We start from the raw sequence: 18,388 nt of genomic DNA, 5'->3' as shown, positions 1-18,388 counted from the left end.
GATACTACTGTCACTAAGCAATGTCATGACTACGGATATCTTGTGTATTACATTGAAACCCAACAAAAATAAAGAATTACAAAAAAAAAAAAAAAGACAGACACTGATAATGTGAATATAATCTGAGGAACACAAACAGAGATTGTGACCTTACTGTGCTAGACAGACACTGAGAAAGGACAGAGAGATATTGTGAGGAACCACTAATTAGAAGAGTCAGATGTAGAAATAGTGACAGACACAGAGCAAAACAATTAGGGACAGACAGGGACTATTAAGACCAGACACTAAGAAAAGACAATCTGTGCGGGATAGACACTGAGAAGAGACAGCCAGAGACTATGAGGGACAGGCAATGAGAAGAGATAGACATGTAGCGTGAAGAACAGACAATGAGAAGAGACACCGAGAGACATACACTGAGAAGAGACAGAGAATGTGAGATAGACTCTGAGAAGACACAGAGAAAAAACAGACTGAGGGACCTATGGGCCTCAAAATAATTGTATTATTTAGGACTATAAGTTCCTTTATATCATTGAGACCACTATTCAGCCCCCTTTACTGAAAAAAGTAAGTTAAATAAAGATAATTCACCTGATTTCCAGTGCTGAGACTCCTCCACTGCATCTGCCTGCTCCTCCAAAGATGTCAGCATACCTGCTAACATCTTCTGTGATCTCGACCTATCCAATGCTTCTCATAGAGAAGCAGTAAATTGGAGACATTCATGCATGGCCAAACGCTGTGCTTCTCCAATCACATGCCGCTATAAGCAGCATGTGACTGCAAGACGGAGTTGTTCTCGGTTCTGGAGGAGGAATTGCCTCTAGTGGCTGTCATACAGTCACTAGAGGAGTACTTAACCCTGCAATGTTAACATTGCCGTTTCTACAAAATGGTAATGTTTTACATTGTAGGGTTAAAACTACAGGTCCATTGCACTCATTAAAATTAAAGGACCACTCTAGTGCCAGGAAAGCATACTCGTTTTCCTGGCACTAGAGTGCCCTGAGGGTGCCCCCACCCTCAGGGACCCCCTCCCGCCCGGCTCTGGAAAGGGGAAAGGGGTTAAATCTTACCTTTTTCCAGCGCTGGGCGGAGAGATCTCCTCCTGCTCTCCTCCTCCGATCCTCCTCTTCTCCTCCCCGTCGGCTGAATGCGCACGCGCGGCAAGAGCTGCGCGCGCATTCAGCTGGTCACATAGGAAAGCATTCATAATGCTTTCCTATGGACGCTTGCGTGCTCTCACTGTGATTTTCACAGTGAGAATCACGCAAGCGCCTCTAGCGGCTGTCAGTGAGACAGCCACTAGAGGACATAGGGGGAAGGCTTAACCCATTCATAAACATAGCAGTTTCTCTGAAACTGCTATGTTTATGAAAAAATGGGTTAACCCTAGAAGGACCTGGCACCCAGACCACCTCATTAAGCTGAAGTGGTCTGGGTGCCTAGAGTGGTCCTTTAAGTGGTCTGTGTGATTTCAGTGGTCCTTTAATGTGGTGTTACCATATAACTCCCACTTTTGTTCCCCTTTAGGACTTAGAATATGTTAAATAAATAATGCCTTAAAGGCACACTATAGTCACCAAAACAACTTTAGCCTAATTAAGCAGTTTTGGTGTATCGATCATGCTTCTGCACTCTCACTGCTCAATTGTCTGCCATTTAGGAGTTTAATCACTTTGTTTATGCAGCCCTAGCCTGCATGTTACTTACACAGCCTTCCTAAATACTTCCTTTAAAGAGTCATCTAATGTTTATACTTCCTTTAGTTCAAATTCTGTATAATTTAAAATGTCTTATTTCCTGCTCAATTAATAGCTTGCTAGATTCTGTAGGAGCCTCCTGTGTGTGATTAAAGTTCAATTTACAGAGCAAGAGATAAAAGCTTTTAAAGTAAGTTACATCTGCGGGGGCGGGGCCGGACCGCCGAGCTGGACGGTCGCAGGCAAGCAGAGCTCCTGCAACACCACGCTAAAAAAGACTAAAAATATGCCTTAAAATGAAAAACAGACCGACAGCTACGAAGCCTAAAGCTGAGGGACCAGGGAGAGGCTGGCTCACCGAGCTACAGTCCCCTGGAGGGGAAATTCTCGTTAACTTACCTGAGGCCTTCTCCGGCGGTGAGTGGGGTGGACGGCCGCTGCCCCACTATCCTGCCACACAGCACCCAACCTAGGGCACAAACCTGTGCGGGCCCGGCCCTGTTCCCCCCCCCCCCATGGACCGGGGGGGTGATCCCGGTCCTCACCCTAAGGCCTTGATCGGGATGCCGCGGCCGAAGCTGGGGGGTCGGACCACTAGGCCCAAGATGGCGGGTGCCACGTGCGCAAGCGACGAAGGGAAGACCAGCACCTAGCACTGGTACACACGGCTGACAAGGCGGCTCCTGCCTTCAGACACGGCTAAGCCGAGAAGCGAGATCACTTACTCCCCCGCAGCCACTTAAATCAGCTACAACAACGGCAGCACAGGGGAGTAGGAGGTAACCAGCGCACTGACTACCGCCGCCTGAATGGATTAAACAAGCAACCGGCACGAAGACGAACCGACCTCTCACTCCACACCCAGCCTGCGACAAACCCATCCAGGAACCGACAACCTCATGCAGACGACACCGAGCTCCCCTTCACGGCTGTTACCGACCCTCAGAGAAACGAGAGGGACAAGCATACTACAGCACAGCTGCAGACTCACAAGAACCAGTGAGAACCCCAAAGTGCAGCATGGGTGGACTGTGTCCTGATGCCTGCCCCGGTGGACATTCGCTTCCTGGTATACAGATAAGGCAGGTGTCGACAGATAGTGGGACTCTCATTGAATGTGGGGTCACTGGGCCGCCAGGAAGACGGCCACCCGCAGAGGCAGCGGGGGTGGTCCCGGTCGGCTGGGGTGATAAAAGCGTTGAAGCAATTTACCTATGCATGATTATTGTTAATTCACAAAGCTTTAGTTTATTTTCATGATGTATGTGTTGCTCCAGCATGATTTAGAGCATTTACAGCTAAGTCACTGCTTTGACCCAGCCTGAATTTACTATCTTCTTCCTTATGATTTCACTCTCTGTCACTCATCTGACTCTACTCTTATTAACCATTATAAAATTGTGCATGTTAAATATTTACCCCAGTGTATTACATGATATTAAGCCTGAGGAATGCCGTTGGGGTACCACAGGTCTGTTTGTACCAAGCTTATGCACTGCAAAAATATTAAATAAAAAAAATTAAAAAAAATAAAAATAAATAAAGTAAGTTACATCTGAATGAAAACTAAGTAATTTTGTTTTCATACAGACTGTGTCTGTCACAGCCAGGAAAAGTGAGGCAAAAACTGAATGAAAATTGATTTAACTCCTAAATGGCAGAGAATTGAGCAGTGAAACTTCAGATGCATGATCTGTACACTAAAACTGCTTCATTAAGCTAAATTAGTTTTGGTGACTATAGTGTCCCTTTAAAGCAGAATAAAATAACTAATGATTAAAACAAAAGTTTAAAATAAATGCCTGATATCTGTAACACAAACTAGTATTTTATTGTATTTATTTCCTCAGCACTGAAAAACGATCTTAATGAGAAACTTTTTGGGCAACACTTGGCTCACAACATGGTCCTGCGGTCACTGAATGTTTTTATGAAAAATACAAACCCTCTGAAGCCTCTGGTCATGCATTTTCATGGTTGGACTGGCACTGGCAAGACCTACATTACCTCAATCGTGGTGAAAAACATTTTTAAGTTAGGCATGGCGAGTGAGTCTGTACATCTTATTATGCCCACTTTACATTTTCCTCATGACAGCCAGATCTCACTATACAAGGTAAGTTTTATTCAAGGATTTACATAACATGGGTATTTAACCTTGTGGCAATCTGTATGCTCCCATAACTTCAGGAATTTTGTATTTAAGAATCAATTTATACCTAACCTAATGTTTTTCTATACGTGTACCAGGATTTTTTATCATATGTTTACTGTGACGGACCGCCTGGCACTCCGACCGAGTACCTCCGTCAATCGATGCTCCCAGTGCTTGCCGAGGACTTCCAGCACTCCACCCGACACCATTAGCACTGCAGACGCCACTTCCGGCGATGCAGCTGCGCCGGGTTCTCGCTGTCCTTCACCCACCCTGGACCCAAGGCCAGGATCCAGCTTCCAGGGGGCAGGCCTCTCTTCCTCCAGAGAGTGTAGCAGGAACAATTTATACAGTTTTTGCAGACCTGAGGCACACCCCCTGGACCAATAGTACACAAGAACACAAAGAATACAAACCAATAAAAACACTGTAGTAATGACCGACACTCCCACACACAGCAAACAATCCTTCCCCTCTGCCTGTGATATAATTAAAACAGCTAATACAGTAACCTAATTAAGCACAGGCAGAAAAAACACACATTTTCCCCAAAGTCCAGAAAACACCCCAAAACATAAGATATCCCCATAAATCTATTCCTGGATAGCCCTGATCTGGGTGAACAACATATCCAAAAATCACCCAGATCAGAGCAGGGGTTCCAAAGTTCCATGGAAGTCTCTTTTTGACCGACCGCGCGCATGATTTCATGCCCAAAACAGTTCCAGAGAATTTAGCTGTGCGGCAGGTCTATTTCCCATGTTAAGTTCAGTTCAAACAGGCGAACGGCCACCGTTCGTGCAATTGTCAATATTAAAGTGCAGTTCGAATTGTCGAAGGGTGTTTGACTCCATTCGAATGTGATAGTTCCAGGGAAGGTAAACTTCAGCGGTGTTCATGCCATTGAGTATCCGATTTTAGTTTGATGAACTCGACGGCAAAACACCATTGACCTCGTTCGACTGAATTAAAATGGCCACTGCCACGTGTTCCTTTGGAGAATGGCTGCATCCAAAGTGCCAATTTAGGTTGCAGAACTGCTCCAAAGTAACTTAAAGGGCCAGAAAGAGTAGTTTAAGGTCCAATAAGCCCAAACAGAGCTTTGAATGGCAATACAGTCCAGGGGCCATAGTCGCAGGGCAAGAGGCTGGCAAGCAGGCCCCTCCAAGCACAAGTGGCAAAGTTACTTTCACTACATTTACTTATCCCTATATTTATTTTGAGAGTTGGAAAATAAAGTTAAAAGGACACTATTGTCACCAGAACAACTGCAGATTATTTTAGTTGTTCTGGTGAGTATAGTCAGTCCCTGCAGGCTCTTTAATGTAAACACTGAGAAATGGCAGAGTTAATATTGCAGCTTAGGAACACCTCTAGTGGCCACTTCTCAGACGGCCACTAGAAGTGCTTCCTTTGGCAGTCATTCAGCATCTTCACACTCTGCATGGAGACACTGAATATTCCCCATAGAGATGGGGATACACTTGGCTGAGATTATCAGAATTCACAATCTCAGTCAATCCAATGCTTTCCTATGGGATTGGCTGTGATCCCAAGGAGGTGGATTGTGACAGGACCAGATGCAAGGAGGCCAGTGTGGCGCTGGAAAAATGATGAGTAAATCACCTTTCTAACCCGAGGTTAAATGTACAAATTCATACCTGCAACTGTGTGCCTCAATTTTAGCTTCCTGTGAGTCATTGTTAAAAGCTCTGTTCTTTGCACCTGAAAGATGGCAGAGGGAATGCAAAAAGATATAAGTGAAAAATGAAACAACGTTACTATTTCATTTTATTCGCAATATTTGCCTTGTGTTTGCCTTATCTGATGTAATTTGGTGAATCTTAAAGGCCAAGCACCATGACCACTTCAGTGATTTGAAGTGTACATGGTGGGTACAAGGCACTGGCTCCGCCCCCTTGTGTTAAATCCGTTTTTCTTGATAACAGTTCAGGAAACAGATTTCCCACGCAGGGGATACAGTAGACATGCAATAAACGGTATATGTAGCAGTAAAAGTTTAGCAGTGTTAAAGTAACATTTGCCTACGCAGAGGCTTATGATTTGGTAGAGCAGTTATGGAAATTGTCAACAAAATCAACTGGTTGTCCCCGTAGGAGAGGTCTGTGGTGCAGTTAGCATGGGACATGGTTACTGCGGTTAATGTGGGTTATTCATATTGGTAATGAGTATAGGCGTTTATGAGCCTCGTGGCTGTCTACGATTATGATATGTAGCTTTGGTTTGGTTGTTCGTCTGCGAGTTTGCATCCATTTCCCGGGATTGTGTAGGATGGAAGGTGTGGGTCCACTTCCGTGGAGTATGTCGGAGAGCACCTGTCAGGGGTCGTCTGTTATTGGTCTGATTCTGTGTCAGGGTAGTGGGCCGGGTCAGGTATGAAAGGGTGGATGGAAAAGGGAGAGCGGGGGAGAGGAAGAGAAATAGCACTGCCTCAAGTCACTGCCCCAGCACTCCGTGCCCTGAGGGCTCCTTTTGGGGTATCTCTCTGGGTGTCCCCAGTCTGCCCTCCGGCTGTTCAAGTTGTAGCCAGGAGTTGTACGAACTTGTTTGAGGAGATATGTCTCAGCCAGTGGAACCATCTATTCATGTAACTTTCTTTATCTTTGCCAAGGTCGCCTTCAGGTCTTCAAATTTCTTTGTATCCTCCACCTCCTCCACCCATTTCCTGAGTGGGGCGGTGCGTGGTTGTCTCCAGTATAAGGGGATGATAGCTTTCACTGCGTTGAGGAGTTTTGGAGTCACTGATCTTTTATAGGCCGGCGTTGGCATTGTAGTGTGATGGAGGAGATATGGGCTGGATTTTGTGGTAGGATTTCATCTGTCACTTCCCTGATCACTCGGCCAATTGTTTCCCAAAATGGTCTAATGAGGGCGCAGTCCTGGTCCATAGGTGGATGAAGATTCCTCCCTCCTCTCCACATCACAAGCAGGTGTCAGGCATTGTGGAATCCCGGGCGTGGAGGGTGGCGGGGTGATGTACCATCTTGTGACGACACTATATGCGTTTTCCTGCAGTCTTGTCGACCCTGGAGTCTTTTGGACATGAGTGATGATCTTGCGCAAAGTAGATAGTGGGAACCGCACTCAATCCCAACGGCCAAGGGATCCGGATAAGGACCAGCAATCCCAGAATAATACACGAAAAAGAGAGGACCACAGGCACTCCAAATTGAAACCGTATGCAGATTTATTAGGAAAAAAATGCAATGGACCACAGGCACTCCAAATTGAAACCGTATGCAGATTTATTTTTTTCCTAATAAATCTGCATACAGTTTCAATTTGGAGTGCCTGTGGTCCTCTCTTTTTCGTGTATGAGTGATGATCTTGTCCCATTCTGCTTCCAAGAGTGTTTCGCCGAGATCCTCCTCCCACCGTCTGATACATGGCGGTGTAAGAAGGTACTGGCCCGTCACCAGTGTGGCATAGATCATGGAGATTTCTCTCGGTGGTACCGCGTCCTGACGGCAGAGGGATTCGAAATCAGTTCGTTCTCGAAATAGGCACGATCTTTGGGGAATTGAGCGTCCGTAGTGCGATATATGTTCTCTTGCCATAGTGTGTAAAAATGTGTGCCGTTGTTCTGGAAAGAGGGCGGTTGTCGGGCATATTGCAAATGGTTTTAATAGCACATCGGCTATAAGGAGTATTGTGTTACTATTTGTCAGGCATGGGAAATGCCCCTGGTCTCCTGCTGGGAAGTCCGGGTTGCCTCTCAGGGGGAGCAAGGGGGTGGGATCTGTCGTAAGGTAGTATTTGGTGCCATTTTGGTGCCAGATATGGAGTGTGGCTTTCACAAAAGTGTTTGCTCGCTTCCTTCGTGATCCAGGGCAGAGTCCTGAGGTCGCAGTTGGTGCTATCTGCCTCTAATTGCACCCAAGATTTGTCGTGTGGTGTCACGGACCAACTGATAATTCTCGTAAAGTGAGCTGCAAGAAAGTACTTTCTGAGATCTAGTAAGGCTAGGCCGCCTTTGAGTTTGGGTAGTGTCAGTTGTGAATGGGCTATGTGGGGGGATTTGCCTTTCCAGATGAATTTGTTTCATTGCCACCTGAATGGTAGTGAAGAAGCTCTTCAGAGCCGTGACTTGTACTATTTGGAAGCTAAAAAGGAGTTTGGGTAGCAGGGTTATCTTGACCGCATTCACTCGGCCAAGCCAAGAAATGTAGTACGAATTCCAGGCGTGTAATTCCTCCACTGCGGTTTGGAGGATAGGTGCGAAGTTGTGAGCATAGAGGTCCACCGTGAGCCATATCCCCTGGTAGAGCATTTGGGTTTCGCACCAGCTGAAGGGAAAGCGGTGTTGTAGCGTCCGCCATTGGGAATGCCTGATGGTAAGGCCCAGGATTTCGAATTTGGAGTAGGTTAGGTTGGTCAAGTCAAGTCCGGGTGTAGTGACAGGTCAATGGACAAGTGTTCAGGCAGTGAGCCTCACAGGTCCAGGAAGTCTGGGCACCTGGGGCTACTCCTGGAGGGTAGCGTCCCCCACGCAAAGGGGGTGCACCATGTCCTTATCCTACGGGGTGGGTAAACACTCAGTGCCGGCCTCTGTCTCTATGGTTTGTCTATTCCCGTCTCTGGAGATTCGTCCTTATTTCTGTTTGGTGTATAGGAATGCGTGGGTACTGGGTGTGATGTGGCGGGGTCGACTATTGTGTGCATATAGTATAAAACGGTATACACCCAATGTATACACCTAAATATACTTATGTGTGTTGAAGCAGCACACGTTCAATACATCTGAAAATAAAAACATAGTGCTTTCTGTATAATAACAATAAACATAAGAACAGAATGAATGGAATCAAACTCACAAAACTAGAGCTGTGCCAGGTTCTATATAGTCAGTCACCTATACATGTTTCATGGGCTGTCAGCCGTTCTGCCCTGCAATTTTAGTGAAGCGCTGTTGTCCTCTGTTTCACAGTTTATTTAGGTTTGCCTGTTCCCACGATTCACTTCCAGGTATTTCAAGTTAATACCCTCACTGGGCATCTTATTTTTGCTACCCAGTCTATTCACTGTGATTTCCTGCATTTGCCCTTTCAAGTACTTGACACTTATACTTCCTGTCATACATTTACATTGTCTGTTCTATGTTACGTGGCCATCACGTGGCTTTTGCACGTCTACATGGGTAGTTGCTTAGCCAGGATTACACTCGCTAATATGCCCCTATCTGCTAGGTTGACGAGGGGCTTGTCTCATTATGATTTGACCCACGTCGGGTACAAATTCATCCATACTCAATCATTTTATTTTCTGGTAGGAAAAGTATTATATTGGTATTTGGGGTCCTTTACCCAATTCTCTCATATTACTTGTTACTTCTGCTTAGTGGATCTATTGTCTTACTTGGGCGAATTAAGATTCAGTGATAGTGACTGTTGGCGACTGCAGGTTTTCTATAGGTATTTACAGTTTACACCTTTTCCACTTTCTGTCAAATAAGTTTTTAAGCAGTGCAATAGTCATTTAGCATGATTGTTTTTTAGTTATAGGTTACTGCCAGTCTCTTACTCTTCTTGCAAGAATGTATATTTACTTTTATTTAAGGGTATGTTGGTATATTTACACATTTTACTTTCCCTCTTAGTTATTCATGATCTGTGGTTCATTTACTCATTTGCATCTATAGGTGTCTGTCCATTCATCATTATTACTCCTAGGGATTGCCTCATATGTCAAGGTATGTCTGCTTTACATTACGTTCATTCTTCAACATGGGTCAAGCCCCTCTCTAGGGACAGAGAACTGACTGGTTTATTATAACTTAATAAACCTGTCCCACGAGGCCAGCTGGTATACCGTAGTTCCCGGTACGGAAAGGCGCGCCACCGACGGAACTGATATACCGGCTTCACAACACCCTCTAACGCAATACTAACTGCATTACCTACGGAGCCTACACTCGAACATTACTTCCCCTGTGATCTTATTTTTTCTATCCAGGATCAGCACGAGACTGCAAGCATCCAGCGTTAGCTTAAATAAACTTTCTTTACCATAGAAGCCCCCTTTGTTTCTGTTTTGCGCTTTTTAGGTATATCAACTAAGCTGCGAGGCTAGCTCCCTGCCTCAACACTGAGGTTTTTTGTCCAAACAGCCCGTGTTACAATTTTTACCTCCCCTACCCTCTTTTAGGGTTACAGTTATTCCTCACATGTCACGACCACACATTTTTGAATCTAGCATTGTCACAGAGAGGCCATCACCTCGCCACCTCATTCTGTGGCCACAGCCATAACCCAATTCATAGCTAGTGCCTCTCACTGCCGCTTAGCAACTAGCAGGACCTCACCTGCCACGAGGTATCTTAATTTTTTTCACCTACAGGCTCTTGCTAGCAAGTTAGTTCTGTTCAGTTTGTCTGGTTCTTATCATATTGTGACTTATTAAGTTTTCTTCTTCAGTATGTCTCTGGAATCCGTACACGAAGCACCACCACTAGGCCCTGCACCCCTGTCGAACCCGGTACCCTAGCCGAATCTCCTGACCCCGCTACTCCTGGATCTCTCAGCTCTTGGACTATTCCCAAAATAGCTGGACTGCGTTGTAGAGCTATCAGCTTCCCTGCTACAGATAGGCAGGCAGAACTTTATAGATTCCTGTCTTCTCATTCTATAGACCCAAGGCCTGGCACAAGCTTACAGTGGGGCAATGCGAACAGCCTAGTGCGGACAAACACATTACCTAGCACAATGACTTATGGGGCTCACATGCACTATTTTTCCAGGGCTGCTTTGTATTCCTAGTCTGGCCCTGCGGATGGCGGTATGGCCAACCCCTCTCTGCTGCCTATGTCGCCTTTCACTAAGCCCACCCTCCCTAACATTTGTTGTTTTCCTGCGAGGGGGGGGTGACATCATCTGAGGAGGATCGAGCTGCAGAGAGAACATGGAACCTAGGTAAGTTTTACCTATGTTCTTTATTTTATTTTTTTCAATTTGTGGGGGGAGAGGGTCATCAGTATAAGAAGAGTTACTCTGACCAAAAACTGTCTTTTTTTTACAAATAATACCTTTAATGTCATGTTCAAATCACTCACTTCTAAATGTACAGTAGCTGATATTAACAGATGAAACAAATGTGAATAATATCAATTTAATTGTATTTACCACATTATTCATATGAATCTATTTACTCTCGAAAAACAGTCAGTAAACAAAAACCCAAAATACTAAAACTCAATCTTTCCTACAGGACCAACTGAAGTCCTGGATTCAAGGCAATGTCTCAAGGTGTGAACGGTCCATATTTATATTCGATGAAGCAGACAAACTACACCCAGGACTTCTTCGTGTGATGCAACCATTTTTGGACTTTAATGAATATATAGATGGTGTGTCCTATCGCAGAGCAATCTTCATTTTTATCAGGTAACATACAGTCTTGAAGATGAAATGCAGCATGGTTGAAATGCAGATTTAGACAATTTTTTGACCTTCCAACTTTCATGATCAGACGATGAGTAAAAGGATCATGGACGTTGTAGTTTATAAGCTAGATAAGAGCATTTGCATGCATACATTTATACTATAACCATGTACACACCTTCATGACAATGGAAGGTGTGTATATATATATATATATATATATATATATAATATGACTATGTACACCCCTTCATGGCAATGGTGTTCCCTGATGGCAATGGCCTCTTTTAAAAGGATAATGCACCCTGCGTGACTACAAACATTGTTCAGGAATGGTTTGAGCAACATGACAAAGAGTTTAAGATGTTGTCCGATTAGGCATCTGTGGGATGGGCTGGAACAATAAATCCGATCCTTGGAGGTCCCACCTCACAACTTTCCAGAATTTAAAGGATCTGCTGCTAATGTCTTGGTGCCAGATACCACTAGACATGTTCAGAGGTCTTGTGGAGTCCATGCTTCAATGCATCAGAGCTGTTTTGGCAGCATGATAGGGACCTACACGATATTAGGCAGGTGGTTTTAATTTTGTGTCTGATCAGTGTAGATATGTTTATATATATAATCTTGAATATACATACCTATCTGATTGTGAACTTATTAAGCACACAATGTATGGATTCAGTTGAAGTTTGATCTTCATGATGTAGCTGTTACTTCTAAGCCTCAACTTCTCACTGCTAAAATGCTACATTTACATCATATTAAAGGGCTACTCCAAGGACCATAACCATTTTTTGGCTCTTGTTGCTTTATATTATTTGACATCTTCACTGTGCAAATCAGCTTCTAAGCTAGGAAGTGAAGAGTACTGTGTGTGCTCTTTTACTTCTTGCAGCTACTGAATGAGAAGATGGCTGACCAGCGTTATATGACCAGGCAGTGTGCGATCACGCCAAGTAGATACTTGGACAACTCAATAGAGAACCAATCCTTTGCCATATAACACAGAATAAGACAAAAATAAAAATAGCAAGAATTTAAAATATACCATGGACAGCTTTCACATAAGTAGTATAAGTAGTATAAAATAAAACGTAAGCCTGAATGATACCTTCATAGTGGTACAGTCTTTGTAATTCTTGATACTATTTTGTATTTTTAGTAATGCAGGAGGAGAGTTTATTAACCGTAAGATGGTTGAAATTTGGAAAGACAAGAAAAAAAGAGAAGAATTGGTGTATAGCGATTTTGAACATGTGTTGTCAAGTGAACTATTCAACAGTAATAAAAGTAAGTGCCTTGGATAAAGAGCTCCACAATTTCGTCTGTGTTTTCTATTTGCAAAGTAGAATTTGATATTTTGTCTGCAAATATATTATGGAATCTTAAACAATTATACTATGCCAACAGCAATGAAGCTGGCACCATGCAAGCTAAAAGCACCACCTCTACCTTTAGGTATTTGCTTACTGCTCAGGGCACAAACATTTACAGCCCGGCTAACATTACAAAATTATTTGATTCTTCCTACTTTATGTTATAAATAGTGATGTCCCGAACTGTTCGCCGGGAACCGTTCGCCGGCGAACATAGCTTGTTTGTGGCGAACGCGGCGGGCGAACATATGCGATGGTCGGTCCGCCCCCTATTCGTCATCATTGAGTAAACTTTGACCCTGTACCTCACAGTCAGCAGACACATTCCAGCCAATCAGCAGCAGACCCTCCCTCCCAGACCCTCCTACCTTCATGACGAATAGGGGGCGGACCGACCATCGCATATGTTCACCCGCCGCGTTCGCCACGAACAAGCTATGTTCGCCGGCGAACGGTTCCTGGCGAACAGTTCGGGACATCACTAGTTATAAAGACTCTGTTTAGATAACACTACACCCAAGCCAACTCCGGGAAACGTGATCTTGGATAAATTAAAGAGATTCTATTGGCACTATAAACATTCTTATTGAATTAGTTGTAGTGCTTATAGTCCCTTAGCACTGCTTCTCCATATAGTGTTAAACAATTTTTGAGCGGTTTAACATTGAATGAGGGTCCCTGGCTTGAAACAGTCCCAACCCCACATTGGTGTGGCTAAGTCAGAAATTATACACTTCCTTGTAGCCATAGTAATTCATACCTGCAATGGCATGGTCAGGGCCGAACTGGAAAAATTAGTCCTGGGCATTATTGAGTCACAGCAGCCCACCAAAAGGGGGTGAGGCCAAAGAGAGTCCATTATGGGAGATGTAGTCCGCAACATCTGGAGTGCCAAAGGGTGGCTACTCCTGGTCTATTGGATCAAGACATTCAGATATAGACTTGGACATTTCCTTGGACATATTCCTTTCCTTGAGGTACCTTCTTCCTTTTAGTTTGAGAATTCTTAGCCAGCCACTGGCGCTTTTATAGAGTCAAGGACATTTTTCATTGGATGCATCTACCATAAGGTATGGTAGACCCTTTTGTCTTTGACTTCTCTTATATCACGTAAAATCCCTGGAATCCCTTTAACCTTCCAGAGTTTGTGAATATTTCCACATTGTTCTTGGTGTCATTTGTCTTCATTTAATATAGAGTCATATTTCTGACCTTCCTGTCAGAAATATGACTCTATGTTCTGCTATTAGTCTATGGTCCAGGTAGAGTATTTGCAATGGGGTGTCTGATTCTACTTGGAATTTTAATCTGGTTCTCAAGATCAAAAAAATGTCAAAACTATTCATAAATGACTCTTGGCCAAGTGGCTTAAAAGGTTACTTGATAGAATATATATGGCTCTGATAAAACCTAAATCTAGTGACCTGAATATGTAACAGCAGCAAGTCGGAGATACAACAATTTTTTTTTTATTTTTTATTTTTTTTTTTAATCTTTATAATTCTTTATTTTTCAAAGGAAACAAGAGGATCCCAAGAATTAGGGTAGATGGAAGGAAGAGCATGGGTCCTGCTTCCAAAGACCACTAATCGAGGGTGTGCCCATACAGGGGGGTACGTAACTCACTAGAGTCCCATGGCTGAGTACATGAAGTACACCCAAAAAATAATGGAAAATAAAAAAGTCTTTATTAAGTTAAATTACTAAAAACCAAGAATTGGTAACCCAAGAAGGTACAAACAAACTGTGCATAAAAAAGGAAAAAAAAAGGGAGGGGGGGAGGGGAAACAGGGGGTATGTATGTAGGAAAAACGTGCTGCACACACTAGGTCTCAATCATAAATTAAGATAAATAAAGGTCACATAGGTATACCCTTCAGAGAAAATATACTAAGTATAAAGTATATTATAGGGGGACCATACAGTAGCCAAATGCTCAATAGGCAAAAATAAGAGAATCAGCGGTGGGCTAGCAATGGTATGAACAGGTAGAGATATCTATATGCTTAACCAAGCTCCACTATGTTAGCACACCCCAATGGCGTGCCGCAGTCACTTATGTGAGTCCTGGGATGGGCAGACCCGTGGTATGAGCTGCACTCCTAGTAAAGGTAACGGTAGTAGTGTATAAATTAACTGAAGACAGCAAGCAGCCAGTGAGTGCCCTCTGCTAGGAGATATATAAATATCGGTAGAGCTAGAAAAAGCAATAGAGAAAATGAGAACAGCTGTAGAGGTGCCTCTAGATAACCCCCATAAAAAATAATGCGTGTAGGAAGACAGGCTCCACTAGTTTAAAGCTACAGAGCCCCTCTTCAGTTAGAGTGTGAGGGGTAGATAACCTAAACTCCTATCTGTATCAAATATTCAGAGCGCTCAATAGCCCTATCAAAAGAGATAATGAGTGCCAGGTTATTACACTAGGAGGTATAGGTAGAAGATTTCCTAGAAGACTAGATCCTAGGAGGTAGGTAGATAAAGCAAAGCTATACTAGTGCTGTTCGGCATACACGCCGGGCAGAGTCCAGCCCTAAATCTAATAACCGCTAGAAATCAACATAATGGCTAAAGGAGAGACCTAGAGTGGTAAATAAAAACCCCCAAAGCCCCCAGCGTCTTGCTCGACGCGCGTTTCGGCGCTATGTGGCGCCTTTATCAAAAGCAGTGGAATTTTAATCTGGTTCTCAAGATCAAAAAAATGTCAAAACTATTCATAAATGACTCTTGGCCAAGTGGCTTAAAAGGTTACTTGATAGAATATATATGGCTCTGATAAAACCTAAATCTAGTGACCTGAATATGTAACAGCAGCAAGTCGGAGATACAACAATTTTTTTTTTATTTTTTATTTTTTTTTTTAATCTTTATAATTCTTTATTTTTGTGTGCATGAGATTAACAGACATTTTCCCAATGCCACAACAGCACTGGCAAGGAAAATTGATTAAACAAGACAAATCAGTTACATGGCATTTGAGTATACTGCACAATTTTTAGTATAGTGTAGAGTACAAGTTAAGCATTACATGTCTGGCAGATTGTTGTGGGATAACTACGCATCAATACAAAGTCATAGACATGGTGAGAATTAAGTTAGTGTGGGGTGTAGTGGAAGGCAAAATTGCATGATAGTATTGGGACAGCTGCAATAGAACCACCTTCCTGTTGCTTTATGCCCTTAGATTGACCACCCGGGAGGCCACATAGATAGGTCAGACTGGTGCCTAACAATTCGCTGTCTATGCTTGCAGCTGGCAAGTGAATTAGCGATAAAAAGACAGAAGCAGAGTGTAAGAGGGGAAAAACAAAATAGCAATGAGCTGTTGGCTACACATTTGACTTATGTAGGGAACGTGGTGAGGATCTACCCCTTAGTAGTACCAGTCCCTGTTCAGCCGATTCCCTCCTGGGGCAAGCGAAAGTCCCGCAGTGCATCACAGGTTGGCAGGTCTGGCTCCTCTCTCCGCTCGTCTTTCCTCCGCATTTAGAGGGCTTTGTGAGGCCATGCTTCAGACCGGCTAAAGTCAAGCTGTGCGTCGTCTGTGCTGGCTGTGATGAGAAGTGCAGTCCTCCAGGCGTAGGGTGCAGCATCTTGTATGGGAGACTGGTTCTCCTGTATATTGTTTCCCGTCTTCACTGGATTGTATGCTCGTGTGTCAGGAGCTGCATTGTGGGTCGTGATCGCGGGGAGGTAGCAGATCTCTCTCCCGCCTCCTGGGCACATGGCGCCCGCCATTTTAGGTGCCGCGCTGGGTTCCCCACAGTTCCAGCTGCGATGCCTCGGTTGGGGTCTCCAGGTGGGGACCGGGATCACCCCCCCGGCCCATAGGGGGGGAAGCAGGGCCGGACCCGCTCGGGATTGCGCCTCGGGTTGGGGTCCATGGAGTAGGATAGCGGGGCAGCGGCCGTCCGCCCTGCTCACCACAGGTGAAGGCCCCAGTGTCGACCACAAGAGTTTCTCCCCCAGGGGACTGCAGCTTAGTAAGCCAGCCTCTCCCTGGATCCAACGGTCCCCTTGCTCCGGGCACCATCGTCGTCGGTCTAATTAAGGTGGTCAGTGCATATTTTAGTAGGCTTGTTGCAGGAGCCGGTCCTGCTTGCGACCGTCCAGCTCGGCGGTCCGGCCCCGCCCCCGAGATACAACAATTTAATGACCGTACACGTTTTCCTGAACCACCAGCAGAGGGAATTGTGAAAAATTTACAAAGGCATATTAGAGTTTCAGAAAAAGTATCAGAGCTGTAAAAATAGCTGTGTTACAGAGTGTGTTCACTTAAATTATTTTGGCCTAAAATTTCCAATTCAGCTTTATTGAAGATGAAGCATCTTATGACTGTTTCCCTTTGCATTTATAGATTTTTGAATATATGTATGTTGAACTTTGGATTGTACATAGACAGAGCCTGGGTTTTTGAAATCTAATAGATTTGCAACTTTGCTCATTGTCTGATCCTTTGCTTTTTGATGCCAGTCTAATAATATCTCTTCTACCCCATCCAGGTGGATTTCGGCAGAGTGAATTTATTGCTAAGGACCTGATTAATATATATGTCCCCTTTCTACCACTGGAGTTTCTACACGTAAAAAAATGTGTACTGGCAGAGCTAAAACGCATGGGCTTGCGTGAAGATGAGACACTGGCAAATAAAGTAGCCAAGGAAATGGATTATTTCCCAAAAGAGGAAAGAATATTCTCAACCAAAGGATGTAAGAGTGTGGCAGCTAAACTGAACCTTCACATCTAATGTCTCCCCACCTGACTATGAGCTTGTACAGCTCATAAACAGAGCAAGTCCTGTCTCTATGGTTATATGGTTATTGTTAACCATGTGGCCAGGCCTCGTCACCAGGCCACATTACCAATCTTACTCACTGGTTAAGCACACATGCTATAAAGATCTATGTGTCCTGTCCAGTAACAAGATTTTTCCTGTCCCTCGTCAGCTCATAGTGTTCTTTATCTTGAAGATTCCGGCTTGTTGCAAGAAAAGCTCACTACTGATTACTGAGGTTTTAAATTATATTATGGTTGCAATTAAATTTTTGGGATTTTTTTTACCCTTGTATAAATAAACGGGTATCCAATTTGCATAATTTATTTACTCCTATATGGTCTGAATGTTGGTCTGACTCATCGTCGCTCTAATCTATGTGGGTTTAACCTGTTAGATGGCCAGCATACAAATACCCAATGTTATCTCCATGTATGATTGAGAATTAGATGTCTGGGTAGAATCCCATTTTTTAACGCATTATATATCTAGTGCTGCTGTATATTTTATATATATATATATATATATATATATATATGAGGAATGTTCCATATCTCCACGCAGAGTGTGCAGCACTGCCCCAGGAAGCACCTATATTAGCCATATGAGGAGTGGCCAGTGGAGGTGTTCCTAGGCTGTAATGTAAACACTGCATTTTCTCTGAAAAGACCGTGTGTACTGAAAAATCCTGAAGGGAATGATTCTACCCACCAGAACAAATGCAATAAGCTGTAGTTATTCTGATGACTATAGTGTCCCTTTAACCCCTTAACGCCGTTACGGCGTTCCATGCCGTCGCGCTTTAAATGGGCTTTAAAGCCGTTGCGGCGGCATGGAACGCCGTAACGGTTTAAGCCCCCAGGAGCCAGCAACCACTCACCTCCGCCGCGATCCTCTTCTGGGGGGCTGCCTGAGAGCCCAGGCAGCCCCCCTCCGGCAAATGAGGCCCTCGGGGGCCATGTGATCGCTCTCAAAGA

At 44.1% G+C, this 18,388-nt stretch overlaps 1 protein-coding gene across 2 annotated transcripts in view; it reads left to right on the top strand.

The window, feature by feature from the left end:
• The window catches only part of LOC134572459 (torsin-1A-like), a 93,929-nt gene extending 76,249 nt beyond the window's left edge, over window positions 1–17,680 (top strand). For both annotated transcript variants that reach the window (XM_063431442.1, XM_063431441.1), the window contains exons 2-5: window positions 3,560–3,825; window positions 11,089–11,264; window positions 12,427–12,554; window positions 17,140–17,680. In XM_063431442.1, coding sequence (XP_063287512.1) covers window positions 3,560–3,825; window positions 11,089–11,264; window positions 12,427–12,554; window positions 17,140–17,384 — 815 coding nt within the window. In that variant the 3' untranslated portion in view covers window positions 17,385–17,680. The remainder of the gene's footprint in view (window positions 1–3,559; window positions 3,826–11,088; window positions 11,265–12,426; window positions 12,555–17,139) is intronic.
• Window positions 17,681–18,388: the final 708 nt, after the last annotated feature.

The sequence above is a fragment of the Pelobates fuscus genome, chromosome 9, assembly GCF_036172605.1.
Source record: "Pelobates fuscus isolate aPelFus1 chromosome 9, aPelFus1.pri, whole genome shotgun sequence".
In the NCBI taxonomy this organism is placed as follows: Eukaryota; Metazoa; Chordata; class Amphibia; order Anura; family Pelobatidae; genus Pelobates; species Pelobates fuscus.
The sequence above is the reverse complement of the archived record's forward strand: the minus strand, read 5'-3'. Positions and strand labels throughout refer to the sequence as shown.